This window comes from Apus apus, chromosome 6 (genome assembly GCF_020740795.1).
Source record: "Apus apus isolate bApuApu2 chromosome 6, bApuApu2.pri.cur, whole genome shotgun sequence".
NCBI lineage: Eukaryota > Metazoa > Chordata > Aves > Apodiformes > Apodidae > Apus > Apus apus.
This window is the reverse complement of record NC_067287.1, coordinates 35,125,351-35,148,551: the sequence shown is the minus strand read 5'-3', so window position 1 is coordinate 35,148,551 and position 23,201 is coordinate 35,125,351. Positions and strand designations below refer to the sequence as shown.

General features: G+C 42.9%; 1 protein-coding gene across 3 annotated transcripts; it reads left to right on the top strand.

Annotated features, from left to right (window-relative positions):
- Positions 1-2,546: 2,546 nt before the first annotated feature.
- On the top strand, positions 2,547-22,975 carry MYL1 (myosin light chain 1). 3 transcript variants are annotated; one of them, XM_051622698.1, is made up of 7 exons: positions 2,547-2,811; positions 15,455-15,482; positions 18,655-18,798; positions 20,480-20,653; positions 21,156-21,233; positions 21,756-21,808; positions 22,660-22,975. In XM_051622698.1, the coding sequence occupies exons 1-6, from the start codon at positions 2,692-2,694 to the stop codon at positions 21,782-21,784; spliced, it is 573 nt and encodes a 190-aa protein (XP_051478658.1). In that variant the 5' UTR covers positions 2,547-2,691; the 3' UTR covers positions 21,785-21,808; positions 22,660-22,975. The 3 variants fall into 3 exon arrangements, with proteins under 3 accessions (XP_051478658.1, XP_051478657.1, XP_051478659.1); XM_051622697.1 differs by having other exon boundaries at positions 22,655-22,975; XM_051622699.1 differs by lacking the exons at positions 2,547-2,811; positions 15,455-15,482 and adding exons at positions 14,312-14,405; positions 15,183-15,207 and having other exon boundaries at positions 22,655-22,975.
- Positions 22,976-23,201: the final 226 nt, after the last annotated feature.

Below are 23,201 nucleotides of genomic sequence, written 5' to 3'. Positions count from 1 at the left end.
ATTCACATTCCCCAGCTGCTGCTGCTTTCCTTTAGAAGTGAATCCCTGCAAGTCCCAGCAAGCATGAGGGAGAGGCTGGGGGCTTGTTCCAGTATTCCTGCTCCTTTTAGCTGCTACTAGATGTGGAAGAGGAAGCTTCCTGCTGGAGCCCCTGGAACCATCTCTGCAGCCCAGGGCAAGGTGGTACAACATCACCAGCAACCTGCAAACAGCAGCTCTCGTGTAACAGCACAAGGACACATCTCCTCTACATCATCTGGAACAACTTTACTCCTTAAGAACAGGCCAAACACATTCCCAGGGGTGTCTTGGGACAAATCCAAGCTTGCCAGACAGATAAAGCCATGGTGTCCTGTCCCAAGTCCAGAAAACTGGTGGGATCCAAAACTTTAAGCCAGCAATTGAAATAAAGACCTGCCATACTCCTCCTCTTTCACACCTGTTTATTTTTTCACCTGATCAATATACTTTTTTTTACAGCAGCTCCTCACAACACCACCTCTTCTAGCAGCATGAAGCATGTCCAGGCACATTTGCAGGCTTATGCCGCACTGTGCAGAGCCAGCTCCAAGCTCACGCTTCATTTTTGAAAGCCTGTCTTGCTTTTAGGTTGTATTTGATGGTGGCTTTCAGGCTTATTTTGTTGCAAACCTCAGGAGACTGTAGAAAGGATTAGCTCATCATTGGTTCTTTCTTGCAATTACTGAAAAATTCTCATAGATGTAGAAAAGGATAAAAATTATTTTAAGCTGTTTTCACCCAAGTTACACCTCCAGGATGCACTGCCCCTGGTGTATTTTGCCAAAGTTTGGTTTGTGATGGAAAACACCAGCATCACTGGTTACGTTCTCATCAGGCCCCTTGGGGATGACAGCTGACAGGCTTCTGCTGACCTGCAGTCCTTAAGAGGCCCCACCATCATCTTCCCAGGCAGACCAGCAAAAAAGGGATCCCTCCATCAGACACCTTGAAGACAGCCAGCAGAGCTCATAAATCACAGGCTCTTTGCCCCAAAGCATTCACAGAACTAAAGGCAGAAGGAAATAAAATCTCTCCTGATCTGTGTTCTCTAAAGCAGAGACTGAACCAAGGCTTCAAATTGTATGCATCAGTATAGATCTATTGATTCAGAAGAGATTACTTCTCTTCCAAAACTTTCTTGTTCAAGGTCATGGGCTGTAGCAAAAGCACTCTGAGCACAGGTTTTCTTACATAAAAACCACCTTTAGCCACTCTCAATCTCCGTTCACCTTCCTTAAACACACACATCTGAAATGCAAGTGCTTGGATATCCTGCCAGATTTTAGGTGCAAATTGTCTCTCCAGGCCTTCAGACTCTAAATTTCTAATTACAAAACACTCCACAGTACACCTCATGAGACAGATAAAGTCCCCATCAGAAGCCTTGCAGTTACTGGCACAGAACTGGGGGAGCCTGGACAGTAAATGGAAGGAGATTGCTGAAAAAGAGGAACAAAACCATGGGTACTGGATTTTCTGCAAAAAATCTCAATCATATGGACCTGGTGGAACCACTGGGTTTGAAAGAGAAGCTGTTTTGCTGTGCTAGAAAAAGTCTACTGATGAGATAAGCTGATTGCTCCTGAAAACTGTCTCCTGAAGAACATGGGGAGCAGGGAGGTCCACCAGGAGACTGAGTGAAAAGATAAACTAGAGACACAAGATGGAAAGGCAAACAAGGTAAGAAAAAGAGAGCTTCCTTTGTCTGATGATGAGTTTCCAATCATAAATACATTACAAAAGGAAACCTTTTGTGTGGCAACAAAACTGCTACCTGATCTCCATTCTATCATGACACAGTTTATCCCCAGGGAAGGAAAAAGAAGATCACAGAAAAATGTTAAAGGAAGCAATTGTGAATTTTAAAAACAGCCTTAACATGACAGAAAGGAACACTAAGAACAGCTGAAAGACACTCAGGGTCTGGTAGGGATGCCTTGGCTGAAGGTACTGCAGTGTTTTCCATATCTGTCTGCTTTATTTTTAAACACCCAAAGCCTTCACTTGATCAACACTTCCTTGTAAAAGAAGGAGGCAAAGAAGGAGTGAAGGGCTGTGTGGAGAGAGGCAAACGAGGTTGGAAATTGATGATCTTCCCAGCCATGAAAGTCAAAATTGCTACTTGAAACCAAATCCTTTTGGAGCACTACACAGGCATGGGGGGAAAGGGGAGGGAAAGAAAGGAGATTTTATTACTTAAGCAGAACAAATTCTGATGAGAAAAAGGACTGTTCAATCCATGCTCAAATGGCAATGGCTGATCTGAAGCTGGATTTGTGATATTCCCCTCTCCTTTACATGCATAATATAAAAATTACAGGGAAGATAATTGGGGTTTCTAAAGAAGGGGGGAGGAAAGCCACTGAAGTCTCCTGATCTTATGAAGCCCTGAACTCTCACATTCCATTTATAGCTCGAGCTGGAATGACATCCCCCTTGATTAGCAAGCTGTCCAATCCAGCTGCATGTGTCAGGACTGTACAAGGCACTAAGTGAAATATATATATGCCCTTATAGAGTTTAGCACAGCAGGTCCACCTCCAGGGCACAGGCTGTAGCTCATTCTGACCACTGCTCCTCTCCTGGGAATAACTTTTAAGGCTTTGGGGGGTTTTAAAAGTTTTTTTTTGGGGGGAGGGCAGCTTTACTTTCAAGTTTAAGCAACACACAATGGCACCAAAGAAGGATGTAAAGAAACCAGCAGCAGCACCCGCACCAGCACCCGCTCCAGCACCTGCACCAGCACCAGCCAAACCCAAAGAACCTGCAATTGACCTCAAGAGCATCAAGGTAAAGGGATGAACGTGTGCTGATCGTGGGCCCCAAGTGCTCCCCAAGGGGAAAACCTGCAGAGTCCTGCCTGAGACCTGCAGTGAAGCCTTGTGTGTGGTTGGCTCCGGTTTGGGGACTGCAGTGAAATGAATGAATAACCTCAGCCAACGGATTCGCTGACCTGCCTGAGCTTTTGATTGTTTTAGTAGCTGGAGGGGTGTCAGGCATGGTGCATGGCTTAAGAGTGAAGCCTGGTGGTTTCAGAAGTATTTTAGAGTGTGGTCCTCCAAACTTTATACCACATCAGTATCACTCTGCCCTTTTTGGTAAAGCTAAATTTAAAAGAAAGAAAACAACCCCACCCCCCAAAAAGAACCAACAAACCAAACCCAAAACAAACACCAGAGTAGGTGCATGAGGACAGGAAAGGGTTACTGAAACTTGAAATGCAGCATTTTCCCAAAGAGCCGCACTAAAGCCAAATCTTATTTTGCCACTTTCCTTCAAATTCCTTTTCAAATTTTTGCAACCACCTGATGACCCTTTGGTCATGTGTTTTGAGATGAGCATGGCTTGTCTTTAAAAGCAGAAACAAAACTAAACAGTGTTTTGTTTGTTTGTTTTTTAAAAAAGGGAGGGTGGGATTTGGCACTTTATTCTCTTTTCATTTGTATTGTACAACAATCATGGATAGAGACCATGAGCTGGAAAGCGGCAGATGGAAACATTTCAGGTTATTTCCACTCACTGTTACATATTAGCTCAGAATTTGCAATGTGCTGCAAATTGAAAGCAATAAAGGGGAAGAGTCTTTTGGAGGTTTCCCTTAGACTACACTTCCCTAGATCTCATACTTTTAGATTTCATGCTGACCAACATCAGATTGTTGCCTTGACCCTTTGAAGAAGACTCCATGTTGGGAAATTCTTTACTTAGGAAAGATGATAGGGAGATTAAAGATTTAAAGGGATGATGAGACAGAACTGTTTCTCTAGGTAACACTATAAATAGTTATTCTCCTCCTACCTGAGAAGCTGATTGGTCCCAGGACCAATTTGCCAAATTCTACATAAAGGAGTCATGCTTATTATAGAGAAAAGAAAGAGTACAAAGACTCCTGATAGAAGGGATAAGTTACCATCCAGAGGGAGGTGGACAAGCTTGAAAACTGGGCCTGTGTGAAACTCATGAGGTTCAAACAAGGCCAAGTGCAAGGTCTTGCACATAGGTCGGGACAAATCCTGGTATCAACACAGGCTGAGGGATAAAGGGGTTGAGAGCAGCCCTGCATAAATGGACTTGGGGATACTGGTAGATGAAAAGCTGGACATGAGCTGGCAGTATGTGCTGGCAGTCCAGAAAGCCAACAACATCCTGGACTGCACCAAAAGCAGCATAGCTACCAGGTCAAGGGAGGCAACTCGCCCCCTCTGCTGTCAGTAAACTCCACCTGGAGCACAGTGCTCAGTTCTGGAGTCCTCAAAAGAGGAAAGACATGGACCTGTTGGAGCAGGTCCAGAGGAGAGTGATAAAAATGATAAGAGGACTGGAGCTACTCTGCTGTGAGGACAGGAATAGAATTGGGGTTGTTCAGCCTGAAGAAGAGACTCCAAGGAGACCTTGTGGCAGCGTTCCAGTACCTGAAGGGGGCCTATAAGATGGGAACAACCTTTTTTTGCAGAATCTGTAGCAATAGGACAAGGGGTAATGGTTTTAAACTAGAAGAGGGTAGTTTGAAACTACATATATGAAATTGTTTACAATGAGGTTGGTGAAAAACTGGCACAGGTTGCCCAGAGTCGTGGTAGGTGCCCCATCCCTGGAAATATTTGGGGTCAGGTCGGACAGGGCTCTGAGCAACCTGATCTAGTTGAAGATGTCCCTGCTCATTGCAGGAGGGTTGGACTAGATGACCTTTAATGGTCCCTTCCAACCCAAACTATTCTGTGAGTTCTGTTTCAGGTATCTTAATAAGTCCCAAAATTATGACCCATTCAATGAAATTTCTTGAAGTTTAATTTTTACAACCAGCAGTATTTTCTGAAGCAGAACGTATCTTCTCATAAGAAAATGAAAATGAACCCACTAGCAAAGAAAAATCAGAGCAAGAGAATAAAAAGACATTTTGAAATACTTGGAGTGATCATAATAAAGGCTACACAAAAAAGCCCACTAGTTTTGAGAATACTGTCTGAAAATTAGATTAGACCTCACATTTCACTCATCTCCAGAGATGAAGGAAAATGCAAACTAGATTTCCTACTAAATAACTTAATCTTTTATAGCTTTCTATGTCCAGTTCATTAGGAGAAAATAGAATTTTCAATTCCAGTGATCCTAGCTAATCCAACTTAACATAAATAGACTCTATAGTATACTACCAGATTAAAAAATGGTAGGCTACTGTCTGAAGCATTTCCAGACAGCATTCCTCTTTAACAGCAGGAATTATATACTGGTAGCACAAAGAATGCTCCAGGTTTTGTCATATTCAGACTGATAAAAGAAAAAAGTCTCCCTAAATCCTCTTTCTTTTGAAATATAATATCAGACAAAATATTTTCCACTTCGAAGGGGAGGAAAACCCTGGGGTAGTAAGATAAAACTGTTCTTTTAACAATAAATGCAGCACATAAGCATTACTATTGCTATTTGCAAATAAGTGAAGATACAAGCAGCATAATGGAGGCAACAGGACTACCCAGCCCCTGCCCTGCATGCCTATCACTAGCATACATCTTTCTATAAGTATCTCCTCTGCTCTTCATCATGCCCTTACCAGGCAATGCACAGGGTGCCTCAGAGGGGCTGCAAAGGTGGATGGAAACTGCTCCCCCTGTAGCAGAGGAGTCCACCCAACCACACAGTGGTGGTGGCAGGGGATACAGAAACCCACACTGCCCCTGAGGGTGACACACATCACCTCTGTTCCTGACCTTCCCCTCTCAATTGAGACCCCATATCAACAAAGGGCTGCCCAGGTAGACAGGACACCTGCAGTGGTGGGTTCTTCAGGAAGGCACCACAACAACCATGGTACCTTTCACCTTGCTTTGGAGCAGGGACTGAGCCACCTCCTAAGGTCCCAGCCAGCCACCCTGGGTTGTACTTTTTCACCCTTAGTGGGCTAAGGCAGTGAGGTCATCACAATTCTTATGAGTGATTTGCCTGGGAGACATGGCAGATTCAGGTAATAAAAATTTTCTGAATTTCAGCCCAATCTCTTACTTAACATTAAACATTCCTGAATCCTTCTTCCATTCAACCACCAAAGTCTCAGTATGGGAAAAGCCACAGCACCATTTCCAGCTCCAAATTTGAGGTCAGGGAGTATTAAAACTAAGCTTTTGACTCAAAGAATGATACTGTCCTGGGATTCTTTGCACTGATTTACCAGGTGTGGAGGCTGAGCACTTGGAACAAGGGCATCCAGTAGGGTCTCCTCCACTCCTCAGGGGAATTACAGGCCATGTCAGAGCTTGCTGCTCATGAGAAGTGACTGGGAATGCCAGGCTGCAGTGCCATGATGACCTGGGGAGCCTCACAGCAGGCAAAGACACAGAAAGGCACTGATAGCTTTTATAAAGAGACAGCCAAGCCCCTTCTAACTGTTACAGCTGGAGTAGGTAAGGGTAGAGCTGCCTAACAAGGGTTTACATCAGCCAAATAAGCCACATTTGATAGTGCACTTAACTTGAAATTGGCATCAGAGATCATAATATTCTCCAGAACAAGCAATTAAGTGGTTTATAAATACAAGGAGTGGTTCTTTTGGCGGTGCCCCTCCACTAGATGCCCTGCTGGGCTCACCTCCAGATAATCTGGTTTTCTGAGCCTTCTGGGGCACACACTTGGAAAGTCAGGCTGCTGGTTCCTGTTTTTGTGTTGTTGTTTTGTTGGTTTTTTTTCCATAAGGAGCCTCAAGCTGGGTTCTTGCAAATGCAGGCACCCCAGAATTGCCTGTCACCATCAGAAGCTGTGACAGGCCTTTCATCCTCTTCTGTTCCTTTTTTTCCCATTTTAAATTAACCCAATAAAAGCAAATATTTGGTGATTTGCTAGTACTAATAGCAGCTCGTATGGGATTTTCTATTTTTGAGCACCATCTGTTGACTATAAAACTAAGTAACAGGAATACCTAACTGGTGAAGACTCAAAACTCTCAACAACCCTTTCTCAGCTCACCTTAGGCTACAGAACAACAACTGCAGGAAGTGAGTCAAGGCAGGGAGGAAGAAATGGGTTTTCAATAGAAATGTAAAGACTCTTTTCCCCCTATGTGGGAAACATGAAACTCAATCTGCTTTGCACAAGCCTTTCCAGACCAAATTTATATTTCAAATTTTCTTTATTACAAGCATGGCCTGGATTTGAACAGTAGATAAAGGTTAGAGATTAAATCACACAACCGTGAAGGGAAGAACAGGGTGATGGATGCATCTGAGAACTACTGCCAGGAACCAACAGTTACTAAAAGCAAAGTGACCATATGGGTCATTTTCTCAAGAGACCCTTAGGAATTCTGTAGTTAAAACTGTGTTCAAGAACAATCCCAAAAAGACAGCTTATCTGTTTTGTCAGCTTCCATCTTCCACTCAAGCCCGAGTGAGAAGAAACATGGCATTTATGAGCAGCACTACTGTGGGTCTACATCTGCAATAACTGGGATGAGACATGAATGATGAGGATGTCTCATGCTTGGTTTTGCAACTGATGCCATGGGAAATAGATAAATTTGATCTGGCCCAAATCTGTTGAACTCTGTCCCTATCAACAACAGGAAGAATGTGATTTTCTACAGGGAATCTAAGGGCCCTTCCCAGAACATGCAACCAGTCCTTGAATTTAGCTCTGGCTCATAGCACTAGCTGTGATGTTTTGGGATCTGGGTGCTGGAGATGCTGAGAGCAGTGCTTCATAGACTTCTGCTCTGCAGATGGCCATCTAAGGGCATAGCACCCTGACCTGGTGTCACACCAGTTCCTTCACTTCGAGGATACACTGGACTATCCCCTTGTGAGCAGAGACAAGAGACTGGGTTCTTGCAAGTATCCATGGTGTGTTGTTCATTTGCTACATAAGGTTTCCCAAGCTGGTGTTTTCAAGACTGAAATCCCAGAACATCCATTATGCCGTGGCCAATTGCAGATAAGCTACTTACACCTTTACTAGAAAAATAATCAAAATCTATCAACTAGTAAACCTTGCCAAGGCCTTGTGTAACTGTGTGATGCATGACAAAGCCTGCTGTGTGGAAGCAAACCTGTGTGATCATTTGTTTTTAAATACTGAGCTCTTAAGGCAGTAGAAGGTGTTTCTCCACGTATCCTTAATTCTTATTACATTCACTGCTAAAGTAGGTCATCACTGAACAGACACTGGATATAACCAGAGAGAGAAACTCACTGAAATGCACTGACAGAAAGCTTCTGTGCTGGCAGGCAAGCAGGGCTGCAAGTGTCAGCTGAAGCACTTGGAGAGCTATTCCACTGCAGACAAACTCCACTGGAAGCTGTGGAGTGACAATGGGAATGTCACCAGGAGCTTTGCTCATCAGATTAAGGGCTTTTTGAAGGACTGGCAGGTTTTTGCCTGAAATTTTGGTGCAGGCCTTCAGATTCTGCCTGACCTGGCTCCAACAACAACTCCAGCAGGATTCCTTAGGTCTGATATAACTGTTGGACAAGGTCACCAGTCCCAAGTGCCCTTTCAGGTAGGAAGGGAACAAGTGCAAATATGACCTAGCCTTGAGGGATGTAAGAGGGTGTGTCTGACAGTCCAGATCAGCTTCCTGCTGCCACTTGTACCACCAAGATATGGCACCATTTGGGATCCACCCCAGAGCAGCACAGATACAGCCAAACCCCTTTGCCTTGGGAACCCCACCACTGATGCCAGACCCACCTTGGTGGCAGTTGCTAATCACTGCACAAGCAAGGCATAAAGGTGTCCCAGGACAGACAATGTGGACATCAGACCAAGACATCCCTTGACACCAAGACATCCCTTTGGGACACGTGAAAAACAGCAGGAAAAGCAAACAGAAAAGCCACCACTTCATTTTCTTCACAAAGTTTCCAGAAGAACTTAGACTCCTTTTCTTCCTAAAGCGCTGCTAAGCAAGGAGTCTGTCAAAAGCAGGGGCTGCTAATATATATATTATTACACACTTTCCCTAACCTGAAAATTTGGAAAATTATGGTTTTTTTACAAAAACAATTATTAGTACTTCACAGCTTTGGCTGTGACTAGATACCTATAGCGTCTAGAGGATCTAGGGAGTGACAAACTTGAGCAGAAACAGTGAAATTTAAAGCAAATTACAGAAAATAATGTTTCTAGAGCTCACAGAGGAATTTCAATTATTAACAGTGGTTGTGTGGCAGAGCCTCTCTTCCATCAACTAATTAATCAAAACTCCCCCAAAATATTTATAAATTAGTGTTTAAAGCCCCCTTAAAACAGAGAGATTGTAACAGACAGTAACAAGATATTTGAGTTTGCCTTACATAAGGCAAGAAGAACGTGACTAATTTAGCCAATGACAAGTCAAGAAAGAAGTTGTCTGTAAGGAGATACGAAACAACCAAGCTGGAAATTTGCCCCCACATTACTGAGGCTTTATTACCTCTTATACCCGTTGCCAAAAAGCACTTTCAACTGGCTGGTTTACCGCATAGCACTTAAATGTCAAATAGCACTAGTTTAAATCATGTTAATACTCTAGCACCGCCGCTGGGAGGCATGTTAAAACAACAAATCCCACCCAGAGCAGGGCTCCAGAGCCTCACATTTCCTAACCACATCTTCTCCATGCTATGCATTCATGCAAAACTAAACGCAATTAGAAAAAGGATACTTTGGCAAATGAATAGACTATTTCGGTTGGAAAGGAGTTATGACGGTCTAGTCCAACTGCCTGGCCAATTCAAGGCTGACCAAAAGTTAAAGCATGATGCCAAAGGTCCAAATGCCTCCAACACTGACAGGCTTGGGGCATCGACCAGCCCTCTAGGAAGCCTGTTCCAGTGTTTGACCAGTAAAGAACAAGCTAATGAAATCTGTGCAGAATGGTTTGATCAGTGCAGCCAGTGCATGTTTCACTCCCAGACGTTTTAGAAGTGCACAATAATTTATCTGCAAGGCTTATCAAAATTTTTTTGCACAACTGTAAAGCAACTGCAAAGTTACAAGCTTTAAAAGAAATCAAACTGCCAAGTTACACAGAATATTTAGTTAAAAAAAATCAAATTCATCTGCAGTTAAGTCCATTAAACACAGAGAGATCTTGAACTATTCTTTCAATCCTTGTATCGATCTCACACATGAAATTTTCTCTCATATATTAATAGTGTTTATTTTTATTCTTTCTTCAATTATATTCCCAGGCAGCTCTGTTCTCAAAACAAAACTCTCAAGAGCGTATCTGCTCCTACTGTTTCTCTGCCTCATAAAAGACATGAGACTAAATCCATCAGGCTGTTGATTCTCACTTAAATGATAAATAGCCTCAGATCTGTGGCATCGATCGCACAAGCTATCGAACCAGGGTGAGGGACAGAACAAGAGCCCACTGTTCAGAGGGGGTCTGAGAGCTGTGTAATCCTGCACTCAGTGATGTCTGCTAGAAAATATGTGCAGCTGTATTAACCAAGGAGCAGGCATTCATGGTGAGCAGATATCATATGAACTGCTGTGGGCACAATCCTAGTTTATCACCAATCAAAATGAAAAAAAATCCCCCTAGTCCTGAATAGGTGGCTAAATATACAGTGAGTATCCTAGAAGACTCTCCCATTTTCTCCTCTCTGATTTTCCAAGACACCTGCGATGTACTCAGTCTCTTTTACAGAGACATTACCTTGAAATATCTGGTGACTCTCTAATACAGTTCTAGGATGATTGCTTTCTCTGTAACTCACCCAAAGGGTAACAAGCAGATGGAGCAGCTCAACGCTTTGACTCCCAGCAGCAGTTTTTCCCAGGACTTTTCACCCAGTCCAGACATTTACAGTGAGCACAAAACAACAGTCACACAGCACAACTGTACTCAGTCCCAGTGCCCACCAAGAATTAAGGGAGCACAGCTTAGCTGGTGACTACGGTCAGCTGGTCATCTACTCCAACCCTGCTGAACTGGGATCTGGTCAAAATGCCTCTATCTAGCAACAAGAGGAATAGAACTGAACAGGGAAAAGCCTTAAACTTAAAAGCAGAGCAAAACAAAAAACCCAATTACACCACCTTTTTCTTTGGCACAGATAAATTTCTGGATAATAAATTTACCCATAATTAAGTTTTAAGCCAAATTAGAGAAATCCAAGTCCTCCTGGTCTTTCCATGAGTTGCAGTTCCTTCATCTTTTCATTATTTCTGCCAGGGGTCATTCATTTTTTTTAAAACCAAGCTTGCTGAAATTTCAACCTCTTCCCTAAAGCTCTGAAACTCACCACATCCTCTGACAACGCAGATTACACAAAGGTCAGATCACTGCAAAATACTTCTTTCTACCTTTTGAAGGTGATGAAAGCTCCTTACAGAATCAGAAATCTTAATTTCCATTGCTTTTAAGGAGTGTTGGAAATATTTTCTATACCGAGGCCATTTTTAAGTGCCTTCGCTCAAAGCAAGGAGCCTTTTAAGGCTGCAACAGACCCTACTGGCTTAAAGCAGGTGATTCAAGTGAATGCAACATGCCCATAGTAGAATGTTTCTCCCCAGCAAACCTCTACTTCATGAGCTTTTATTCGAGAACCAGTAATAAAATGAGGGCTGATGTGGAGCTACAGTACTTCCTCCTCTAAAACCAGCACAAAGCCTCATATGGCCAAAAGAGCAAAACAGTTTATATGTAGACCCCTCTCGATTTCTATGTATTTGACAGCCCATTCAAGCCAGATGGCTACTTGAGATACCAGTTTTCCATGCCCAAGACAAATGTGCCCCAATTATTTTCTGCTTCACATGTCAAGTATTTTGGGATGAACTTTGCTTTAGCCAATCATAAAACTTAACTGGAAAGCATAGAGCTTTATCTTGAAAAAAACGTTCAAGAAAATTAAGCAAAGTTTTCACTTTTTACTTTAAACCTTGTTTTACGGGGAACATGTCTCAACTGCAGGCACTGAGGAGCAAGAGGCTGAGGGCAGAAGGAAAATTCCACAACAGGCAACATACTGCATTGACCCAGGCAACATTTCAGCTCTGCCAAAGTCATTAGAAAGGTCCTCTCAATGCATTGGGACTGATGGTCAAGATCTGTATTAGCTTTCTGACTGCCTGAGCCCCAGCCAGTATTAATCAGGAGGTCTGCACTGTGCTAAACCTATGTTAACTAATTCCAACAAAAGCATCAACCCCCTTCCCTATGCAACTGCATCTGACCAAGGATACACTTTGTCCTGAACACACTCCTTTTCCCACAGGCTAAAAGACCACAAATAGCAGAAAAACAAAAGTGAAGGATTAGCAGTGAAGCATTTTTCTCACGCTGTATATTTTCCAGATATTTCTCCAAAATGTTTTTCAGCTAAAGTTGCAAGCTTAAAAAACTCTTTGCAGTGTATCTTTTGTTTTTAAAATAGGAGGTAGGAGGTTAATGTCTCAAATCTAACCAAGTATTTTGACCTATTTTGATCTTTCAGTTAAAAAAAACACCACAAACCAACCAACAAAATCAACAGCAAAGTCTGCTTGGAGTTGAATCCTTCTTTCAGTGCCCTCAATGTTCTGAAAAGATACTTTCACAAACATTATGTTAATCTTCAGGGTAACTAACTGAGCTAAGGAGAAAATTGCCCTCACTAATCACATTTTATCATTAGAAAACCAGGAGCAGACAGATTTGCGTTTGCAGCAGGGAGTCTTCTGTCACACAACCTTTCCCACCCTGGCTCCATGACACTCTTGAACAAATTGGGGTGATGGGGGAAAAAAAAAAGTTTTGAGCAAAGTGTTCTAATCTGTTCACCATGTCTCACAGCATCAAATCAGAGATGTGACCTAGGCTTGGAGGATGCTGCATGGTGGGACTAGATCTTTGCTACTTTTGCATCATCATGACCCCTGTACTCTGCAACCCCCCAAAAAAAGAAAAAAGAACCCCTTTCTCCACCATGAAGAGTCCCAATTTCACTTCACAAAGCCTCCTGGGGTCTTAGCTTCTATAATGGCTTCTCCTTTGTATCCACATCACAAAACCCTCAGCAGCACTTCCTCTCACCACACCGAGCTCTGAAGCTGACACCCTAACTCCAGGCCTACAGGAAGAGTGTCCTAGAGAACACAGGCTATTGGGAATGCAAATATTCCACTGCCTTGTTATCCTAACAACACAGTTGGAGCTGAAAGGGAGACAATTCTCCCCCTCTACTCTGTCCTCCTGAAACCCCCCACCTGCAGTACTGCATCCAGTTCTTGGAGCCCCCAATACAAGAACAAATAGAGCTGTTGGAGCAGGTCCAGAAGAGGCCATGAAGATCAGAGGGCTGGAGCACCTCTCCTATGAAGACGGGCTGAGAAAGTTGGGGCTGTTCAGCCTGGAGAAGACAAGGCTCAAGGCATACTTCACAGTGGTCTTCCAGTACCTGATGAGGCTACAGGAAAGCTGGGGAGGGACTTTTTATAAGGGCACAGAGGGACAGGACAAGGGGTAATGGCTTTAAACTGGAAGAGGGAAGATTTAGGTTAGACCTTAGGAAGAAATTCTTATTCTTCTTCTGGCCCAGGCTGCCCAGAGAACATGTGGCTGCCTCATCCCCAGAAGTATTCAAGGCCAGGCTCGAAGGGGCTTGGAGTAATGTGGTCTACTGGGAAGTGTCCCTCCCCATGCAGTGGGGCTGGAACTAGATGATCTTTAATGTCCCTTCCAGCCCCAAACATCTTATGGTCCTATGAAAATGCACGAATAATTTTCTCCTAAAAGTGTTCAGAATTTGGAAAACAAGACCTGTGCAGAGAAGGAGGTTCACAATGAGACATCAGCTCCATCAACAGGTTAATCTGTTCAGTGCCAACAACTGGATCACACTGTGCAGACAGGCAGCAGCACCACTCCTGGAACTCCAAGCGCTGCATTATCGGTGTAACAGGTTGAGCAGAACCCAGCAAAGGTATAAGGACCACCCAGTTGCACCCAACACACATCCTGCAAGCCACACATAAAACCACCTGGGCAAACACGTGGCAGCTCTTACCGCCAGCACATCTTGCTCACCGACTTCTTAGCTTCTTGGAGAAATAGAATCCTTCCCTATAGGGAAGTCTTGGTAGGTTGGGCCAAGGAATATCCCCTCTTGACAGAACAGACCCAGAAAGTGCTGACATGAATCAAACTTACTGCTTACCACTCCCTGCCCCTCTCCAGCCTCCTAAAAATAGCCACCATAAGGTGTCCATCAAGACATGGAGCCTCCTGTCACTTTGCCCTAAGAAAGCTAAAGAACTCGCCAAGGGGAGGGACTGCTTCCTTCTGACACCTAATCCAGGCAATGTCGTCAGCACCACTGGATAAATAAGGGGAAGAAAGGCCAGGAAAGCAGGACCACTCTCAAGACCTCTCAGCTAGTCCCTCCTGCCCGTCTGCAGCTCAGCTTTTCCAACTTTCAGCCATGGTGGGTCCACCAAAAAGCTAATGGTTAGCAGCAAGTCAGCGTGCTTTACAGAAGTAAATTGGGCTTCTGGCTCAAGTTATTTCTAGTGGGGGGAAGGACAGTGCAGAAGATAGTTCAGTTTGCTTGGCTTTCCTCCTTAAAGCTCAAGGACTGTGGGAGGTTTTCCAGTTAGCCTCAAGTTCTGCACGGGGTAAGGGCAGATGTGCAGCACCTGTAGCTTCAGACAGAAGGGTTACAATTTCCTAGTGCTGTCTACTACTTGATTTTGTTAAAATTGGATGGAACCTGCTGAAGTGGCAAAGGAAACGAGCAATACTTTTATAGAAGAAAAGATCATGGTTTAGTACTTTATAAACAATGTAGTGTCAAAAAATAATTTGAAAAACAGATTCTAGGGGTTTGGTTTAATGTTATGTTAATGTAAGAAAGCTGCTTTTTAAACAATATTACTTCAAATGGTCTTAATAAAATGGGTCTCTACTAAAACAGTAAATGACCCCATGGTATGCTGACAACTTGGTTAGTTAAGAGACTTTAGATTGTTGTTGCTTTTAGCCACTGCCCTGGCTTTCCCTGGGACGCAGATTTTAATGGAATCTTTAAAAATAGACCTGGTGATGCACTTTTACAAAGGAAGTTTCTAGTTTAGGTTGCCATGGCCTAATTACATTAGGCAAGACAGAGGTGAGAGTGCTCAGCTACTTGGTGCTATTTGCTTTCTCTCAGTGCATTTTCAGCAGTACTGGTTCTTTTCTCTCTTTTTCTTCCCAACTGCAGTCCTTCACTCCTGACCAAATCAATGGTAAGTGCAATAAAAGTTAAACTTCAATGGGGGAAGGAGGGAGGACATAATAGCTTCCAAATGCTAAAAACTCACCAGTCTTAACAGCTCTTTTGCTATCTGCATTACTTCTGCACATCTGACAGACGACATTTTTGCTGTTTTGGGAGTTGACTCATGGATTGAGCTGGATGCTTTAGAAAACAAGCAGGTTCTCCCCCAGCCCCCCCTTCCTAAGTTATTTTTGTGATTGATTTCCTTCTAACAGATCGAGTTCTCCAAGGAGCAACAGGATGGTAAGTTACAAGAGAGCAAATGTGTTTTGCAGCTACATGGGTTCAGAGAGAAGCTACAGGCTTGAAGTTTAACCCTTACAAAAAGATGATTAACCTTTACAAAAAGATGAGCTAGGACTTCAGCTGGGATAAATCACCACACTCTTGACTTCAAAAGAGCAGTGCTGACTCACGCTTAAAAACCTGACTGTAGATTCACATATAATTTATCTGGGTACTTATGTGCTGCCCAAGTTGAGAAGTTTATGCCATGAGGAGGAATTATGGTGGTGTTACCAGATCTCCCTACTGAACATGTTTCAGTTGTGCTCCTGTACTGGCCATTCACAAGGATGCTGAAAATGGGTCTTGCATTTGCAAGTCATGGGGGAAACAGGCAGATGGAGAACAGAAGGGGGAAGTGAGCTGAAAATTTAACTTAGCTGCAGAGACACTGAAAATTTACTTGAACAGAAGATGCAAGAGGCCTGCATGTCATTTTTGCCAGGAAGTGCTCTAAGGGGAAGAAGAAAGAATGTATTTACAGTACAGCAGCCATGAAGCATGAAAATAGTGAGAAAATAAGTTACTGTGAATACTGTTGCATATAAACAGTCTGGATATGCTGCAATTTTTTACCATCTCACTATCCCCTGCTGCATAGGCTACCACTAAGTTCCAATATAGATTTTTATTCAATCTTCTACAACAATCCAATTAAAAATTCTGACAAAAATCCCCACTGAAGCTCTGCAAACCTAAGCTGGAGTGTTTAAAATACATTGAGATATGCATTTGGTTATATTCAATAATGGAAGGTTTTTTAAAAGTCAAACAATGAGTAGGAAATATAGCAGGCTTCTAAGTGTGAAGAAAGTATTTAGATTGGAAGATACAAGGATTTACTAGAATCCAGAAAGAGAAGAATAGCTAGAAGGATGTTTTGAGAGAGTCCTAAACTTCTTCAACACCAGCCTGCACTCGATGTTTATACCAAAGCAAAAGGGAGAGGCATAGAGCAGTGAGACTGGAGACATTTCTCTTTCTGCAGACCGAACCCTCCTCGTCCCCAAGAAAATAATTTGTCCTCTTCTGCACTTCTTCCTTCTAAAAATTTTAGAAAAGGGTTGGGAGTGTTTATAGGAAAATGCCATCAATTCAAAGCTCCCAGCATGTGAACCAATGCAAAATATTTCTTTCAGCTTCCACAAATATTCCAGATCACCCAGCTCCTGGCATGCTGACTGAACCAGGCAGCAGAGCCATTAAGAGCTACTTGAGAGACGGAGGATTTCCCAGGAACAGCCATGTTCCACCCTCAGTAATTATTTCCATCCACACAGGCTGGTGCACCAGCAGCTGGATAACACCCTCCTCAAAGAAGGAATTTAGACATGCTTATTTCAGCAGAGATATAAACTAGGACTGGGTAGATTTTTAATAAATAAATGCTAAAACCCCACAGCAGAGATACCTTGCAGCAAAATGCACACCTGGGAAACAAAAATAAAACCAGGCCTTTTCCCCAAGGTGGGGAGCCATGTTCAGAACCCAGTGAAAATAAAATTTCATGGGATTTACCAACCAGACAACTCCCCTGATGGTTTTGCCAATAGCCAACTGGCATTGTTTTATATCTCCCTCTGACTTCATGTCATTAATGCACCAAAAAGAAAGACCAGATCATATGGTATAAATCCTTACAGCTCCATCGATCTCAGGTGCTAGAGCAGGAGCCCATATCAAGTTGGTGTATTGTAAGGGGAAGCTCTAACAGGTTCAGGCAGCCTTGATTTCATACCCTGCAATAAAAGCTGTAAGGGGAGCAGGTTTGCAGTCAAGGGTTGTAGGTCTCTCACATCAGACAGTAGGAGAATTAGTTTCAGATGTATTAGATTACAACCTAGCAGGCTGACAACCTGTATCAGCAGTTTTGCTGGGTGCCAGCAACTCCTCCACTAAGGTGGCATATGGATGGCTACAGCAAGAGCCTAAACACCCCTGCAACATACCTCCCCAGCACAAGATCAATGAAGACATGATTTGAAATGTGTTTTATTGCTCCTAAATCTGCCCCAAGGCACAAAGAGCATTCCACCTACACAAGCTGCAAAACACAAAGCCTGTCTAGCTGCTGGAAGTGCATCACAGTCAAAGGAAAGGCTGCTTTACTTGAAGCTAAAACACAGCATCAGACACTGCAGTGCAGAAACCATCAACAGCACAGTCCAAGATACTCTTGATGTATTAAGTTCAAAGAGTTTTAGCTAGACCCTTAACTTTTGGGCCCACTCCCTTTTTTAAAAAAGGTATTTCTTTGTTAATTGCAACCAATACTCTAAAATAGCTGAAAAATGTACTAAGATGATTAACATGGAACTTTGCAACAGAAGAAGACTGGCAATGCAATGAAGGCAGCTGTCTGTGCTGATTTTCGTAGGAGAAGTGTCTGTATCTCAAGTCCTTGGTCAGCAGTAAGAGAAGAATAAGTGAACCTGGAAACACTGAAAGAAGTCTCAAAGCGTACGCGCTGGACATGCACCGCAATAAAACACCACACAAGTATTATCACTGGGAAAGATGGATCTGTAAGAAGCAAAGACAGATTGCAAAGGGCAGACAAAGGGTGAACAAACAGTAGAAAAGTAATTGCAAGGCAACTCTAACCGAAAACAAAAGTAGAAGCATTTGAAATCCATCTTCAAGCTTCCCATTAGTACCGTGTCATTGAGATGCTGGGATTGCAGGCAGGAGCCAAAGCAGGCAGATGTTTTGCACTGCCAGGTTCTTAGACAAAAGACTTCCAGTCCTCTAGTGAGACAAGGTAGGGTGGATAACAACATTTTTACCTTCTGCTGCTGTATCATATAAAGAAACCTGTTCTTGAATAGCAATGTTTGTGGAAGGCTTATCTTTCCCCATGCTTGAAATACCTACTGGGTCAATCATGAAGCTATTGATGGCCATTAGAGCCAGGAAAGCTATGAAAGGTAGATATAAACATTTAAAAATAGTGAAACCAAAATGTCAGAGGGGAAGAGTATTTCTTGGGATCGTGGGCTAAAGATTCCCCTGGCTAATTCCCCAGAGTTGGTGGAACAGTGCCAGGAGACAACAGGTTCATGTCTTTCTCCATACAACTTGTCAATAGGGAGCTGCCTGGCTTAATTTAACTGTTGCTCTTCCCTTGCAGACTTCAAGGAGGCCTTCCTCCTCTTTGACAGGACTGGTGATGCCAAAATCACCCTGAGCCAGGTTGGCGATATCATCCGGGCGCTGGGGCAGAACCCGACAAATGCCGAGATCAACAAGATCCTGGGCAACCCCAGCAAAGAGGGTAAGTACCCTGCAGCCTCTCATGGGCCCTTCTTGAGGCTGGGGAGCCCCAATTAGGCAACATCAATATAGTCATAGCAGGAGGGAGAGGAGCTTCTGTCCAGATGGGGAGCAAGAAGGATACTGCAGCAACAAGACATGACATTTTTCCAGGCCCCTTTTGAAGAGGATGATGGTGATTGGGGAATACAGTGCTCTGGATTACACCATCAAAACAATAGAGAGAAGTACAGTGCAGTAAGTGAAACTGGAAACATTTCTCTTCCTTCTGCCCTTCTCCTTGGGCTATGGAGAATTCTCTGTAGGGATCATTTTGGTGGTAATTCGGTATAGGTGTAACAAACTTATTCCTGCTCCCAGGCCATCTATGTCCCAGCCGTTGCTGAGGATATACAAGTCCTTTTCCAACAGCTGACACTTAGCTCTTCAGCTCCTTCCAGTGTAGGATCTTCTGCATAAACCAAGACATGCCCTGGGACTCAAAAACGACCTGCTTATTTCTGCTAATTGGGGCAATTTGCTTAAAGCTCCTACAAACCTGGGCATGCTCAGGCATATGTTGGCCATTTATTACAGCAGAAAACTTCAATTTCCTTTTCTCATGGTAAATACCATAGTCACTCTGCCTAACAAGGACCTAGGTGATCCCTAACTTCAGAAGCATATTAGGATGGGCTAAGTTATATCCAAACCCTCAGGCTTAGTAAAGATGGCTCTGAGGATCAACTCAGAAGAGCCAAGTGAAGCATTACAGAATCATTGAAGCTGGAAAAGACCTCTGAGATCATCAAGTCCAACCTATGACGTAACACCACCAGACACCATTATCACCAGCAGAAAGCACTGAGTAGAGGACTAACACAGAGGTGAGACCATGACAGTACTTTAAGTAACAGCAGCAATAACCAACAGCAGTTTTGATATAGCTGGGTAGAAAAATAGTTTCTGTAATGAATATACATTCAAAAATCTCACATGTTTCCATCTATTGTATTTTGTTGCTGCTTAGATGAAGGCTGAAGGAAAGAAAAAAGATCCTTTTATTTGGCAGTCTTACTCCAGTAAGATCATTCAGGGTAGGCCTCACTGAGGACTACAACTTCTGGCCCATGACACCAAAAGGGTTGCATACACTAAGCTTGCGAGTCCTTAAAACTGCCACAATGACCATGTCAATGGTAAATCTGGACACCATCCCCACTGGACATTCCTATTTTAAATTAGTTTATTATTTTGCTAATAGCCTCTGGCACCACATTCAAAAGGCCCTGCAGAAGTGAATAACATGCCAGCAACCTCAGGGGCTTAATGTGCAACATCACACTCTTCTCACCTTTCACCTCTGTGGGGTCTCAAGATTTCTGTCCTACTGTATTCTGCAAAATACACATCTAAAATCCTTGCAATATCATCTTGTACAGCAAGAAAAATACAACATACACAAAGCATAGTAAAGTATGTGAGAAGAAGCCTAGAGCAAGGGTGTGAAACATCAGATGGATGTGAAGCCAACTCTCACAAGAGAGAAACCAGATTCTGCTAAGGAACAGCCAAATCCTTGATGCAAAGACTAAGAGAGGTGTGCAAATGAGGTGGGAGGCTCTCCCGTATTTCAGAGCAAATATCTGAAAAGAACACACACCGAAGTGTTTAGGATGTAGCAACCGGTGCTTTCTTTCCAGAGATGAATGCCAAGAAAATTACTTTTGAAGAGTTCCTGCCCATGTTGCAAGCAGCTGCTAACAACAAGGAACAAGGTACCTATGAAGACTTTGTTGAAGGTCTGCGTGTCTTTGACAAGGAAGGCAATGGCACAGTCATGGGGGCTGAACTCCGTCACGTACTGGCTACTCTGGGTAAGGGATTGTCATCTCTGTGAGCACTTCAGAAACTGCAACTGTTTAAGGCCTGAGAGAGGAAAGATATTCTAATCAGTCCAGAGAGGCAAAAGTCTACAAAGCCAGATAAGACTCTGGGTTTCCTAACTGGGAATCCACAAGGAAAGTAAAAACAACACTCAGTAGAAAGCCCGAACGAAAAGGGTTGGTTTATTACCTCTAAAATTGGACTAGGCATTAGAAGTGCCTATTTGAGGATTGGAGATAAAAGGTTGTATATGCCTCATGCACATGGACAAAGGTAGAGGATTTGCTGTATAGCTTAAGTAAGAATAACTAGAATCTGTGTCTATATGCATGTGCAGAACTTGTAAAGAAAGTTAAAAGTAATAAAGATCAGTTCTTGTATAGATCTTTTTGTTACTAACTCAGAAAATAAAAAATCCTTTGGAAAAACTGTAGTATTCAGCCTCAATTGTGAGTCTGCAGAAGAATTAACCAAACTCTGTCTGCTCTCCAGGTGAGAAGATGACAGAAGAGGAAGTAGAGGAACTCATGAAAGGTCAGGAAGACTCCAATGGCTGCATCAACTATGAGGGTAGGTCCAAGACTTCACCACCCTCTCATCCTACATTTCTTCTTTCTCACAGTTACACTGCAGTTGGCTTTTAGCTTCTCAGGCAAATCAGTCAGAAAAAGCTAGAGCTAAGCTAGGTTGAAAGGCTTATGCATGAAAGCCACACTCTACGCTTACTCTGCAGTCACAGCACCCAAAATACTAGCTTCAGCCACAGCAGAAAAGGCTACTTCATTCAACATCAGGTCTCCAGACTCTGGCATTCTGTAGAGCAGTTGCAGTGATTGGAACCAATCCTATAGCTGATGCTTAGACAAAGTGCTCTATTTGTCATATATTTACTCTTATCATACTTAAGCAGGAAGAGAATTTGAGTTGTACAACATTAAACACTTAGAATTTTCTCTCACATTGCTGGGTCAAATCTGTTCAGTAACATATGTTTTTAATGCCATCAGCTCAGGAACAGCTGTTATTTTATATGTATTTCCCAAAGTAACATTTGCTGCTCCTTCTAACTAGCATATCTGTGTTTTTCTACAGCATTTGTAAAGCACATCTTGTCAGTCTAAGTGGGCTTCCCCAGACACCCAGCGGTACGTTCTTCTCATTTGTGCACTTGTCTGCTTGGTATGTTTAAAGGCTTCCACATGCCTGTGGCCAGATCTACGTTACAAAACGAATGTGACACCATTTCCCCAATGATACAAATAGAACAAAATTACATCCTTGTCCAAGAGCAAACAAAACAGGAATATGGATTTCTGGGTTTTGTTCATAGCTCTGTAACTGTTGGGAATCTGTGTTCAGTGGGTTTTTCAAGCATACCCAACACATGGAAAAAATGTGCAGTAAACTGCATGGAAATGCTCAGGCATCAATATCACCCTAAATCTGTTGTCATACAAAATTAGAGTATGCAAAGTTAAGCTATGCAAACTGACAGCGAGAAACATTTATACTTTAAGCATGATGACATTTGGTTTAAAAAAAAAAAAGGAAATCAAAGCAACACCTTCTGATAATTTCTTGATTTCTGTAAAGACAGTGTAGCCTGAGTATTTATGTTAACTGCTGAGAACAGCTCTTCAAACAAAGTAATCTGAAAAAGAGCATTCTTACAGTCACAATCAATAGTTAAGAGGGCTTCTAAAGTACCCAGTCACTTAACAGTTCTTCTGTAGGTAGGGAAAAAAGAGCAAGAAAAAACCCTTTATATGCTGCTGTTGTGTCCAAAGAAAAACCCAGCAGATGTCTTTAAAATGCAAACAAAATACTGTGGGTCTGCAGGCTGTTATTCTAGTCCAGGAAAGAAAAAACTGCTAACCCTTGTATGGATAAACACACACCTCAAAATAGAAATCAATAGGTGAGTTTGTAATTTTGCTTGCATTTCTTCAGCCAGGGCTGACTTGAAGTCCAACTCTCCCATTCCTTCCCAGAACAGGTACCATTCAAGAAGACCAGATGGCACTCGAGATTTGCCTGAAATTCTTGTTCAGTCTGTCACCATCAACATGGAAACTGCATAAAACTGGATGATGTGCCTCCAACCCCACCACTTTTTACCAGTACAGCCACAGGTATCACCTCTGTGCCTCTACACTTTCATTTAACAAACCTGAACTTTCACCGAGGCAAGCTAGATGGAATAAACTGCGACCATCCAGGACCATCTATTCCAAGCACCTCCTTCCATGTTGCTTGCATTGAAACAACGTAAAATCTCAGAAAAATAAAACATCAATAAATCCTTGTGGTCACTTTTTGGCTATAAAGTATTTCTTTCCTCTGAAGCTGTTCAAACCCACTCAACGCAGCACTCAGCATTCATTTTCTCTGTATATTCTATTTCACAAAATAATTTCCTTGAGGACAGGGAGGAGTAATGAGGGAACCCCTACCTACACCAGCACTTCAACATTTTCGGGAGAAGGAAAGCTGGTGTCAGAACAGCTCCCAGGGTGGCACCTGCCCTAGCACACCAGG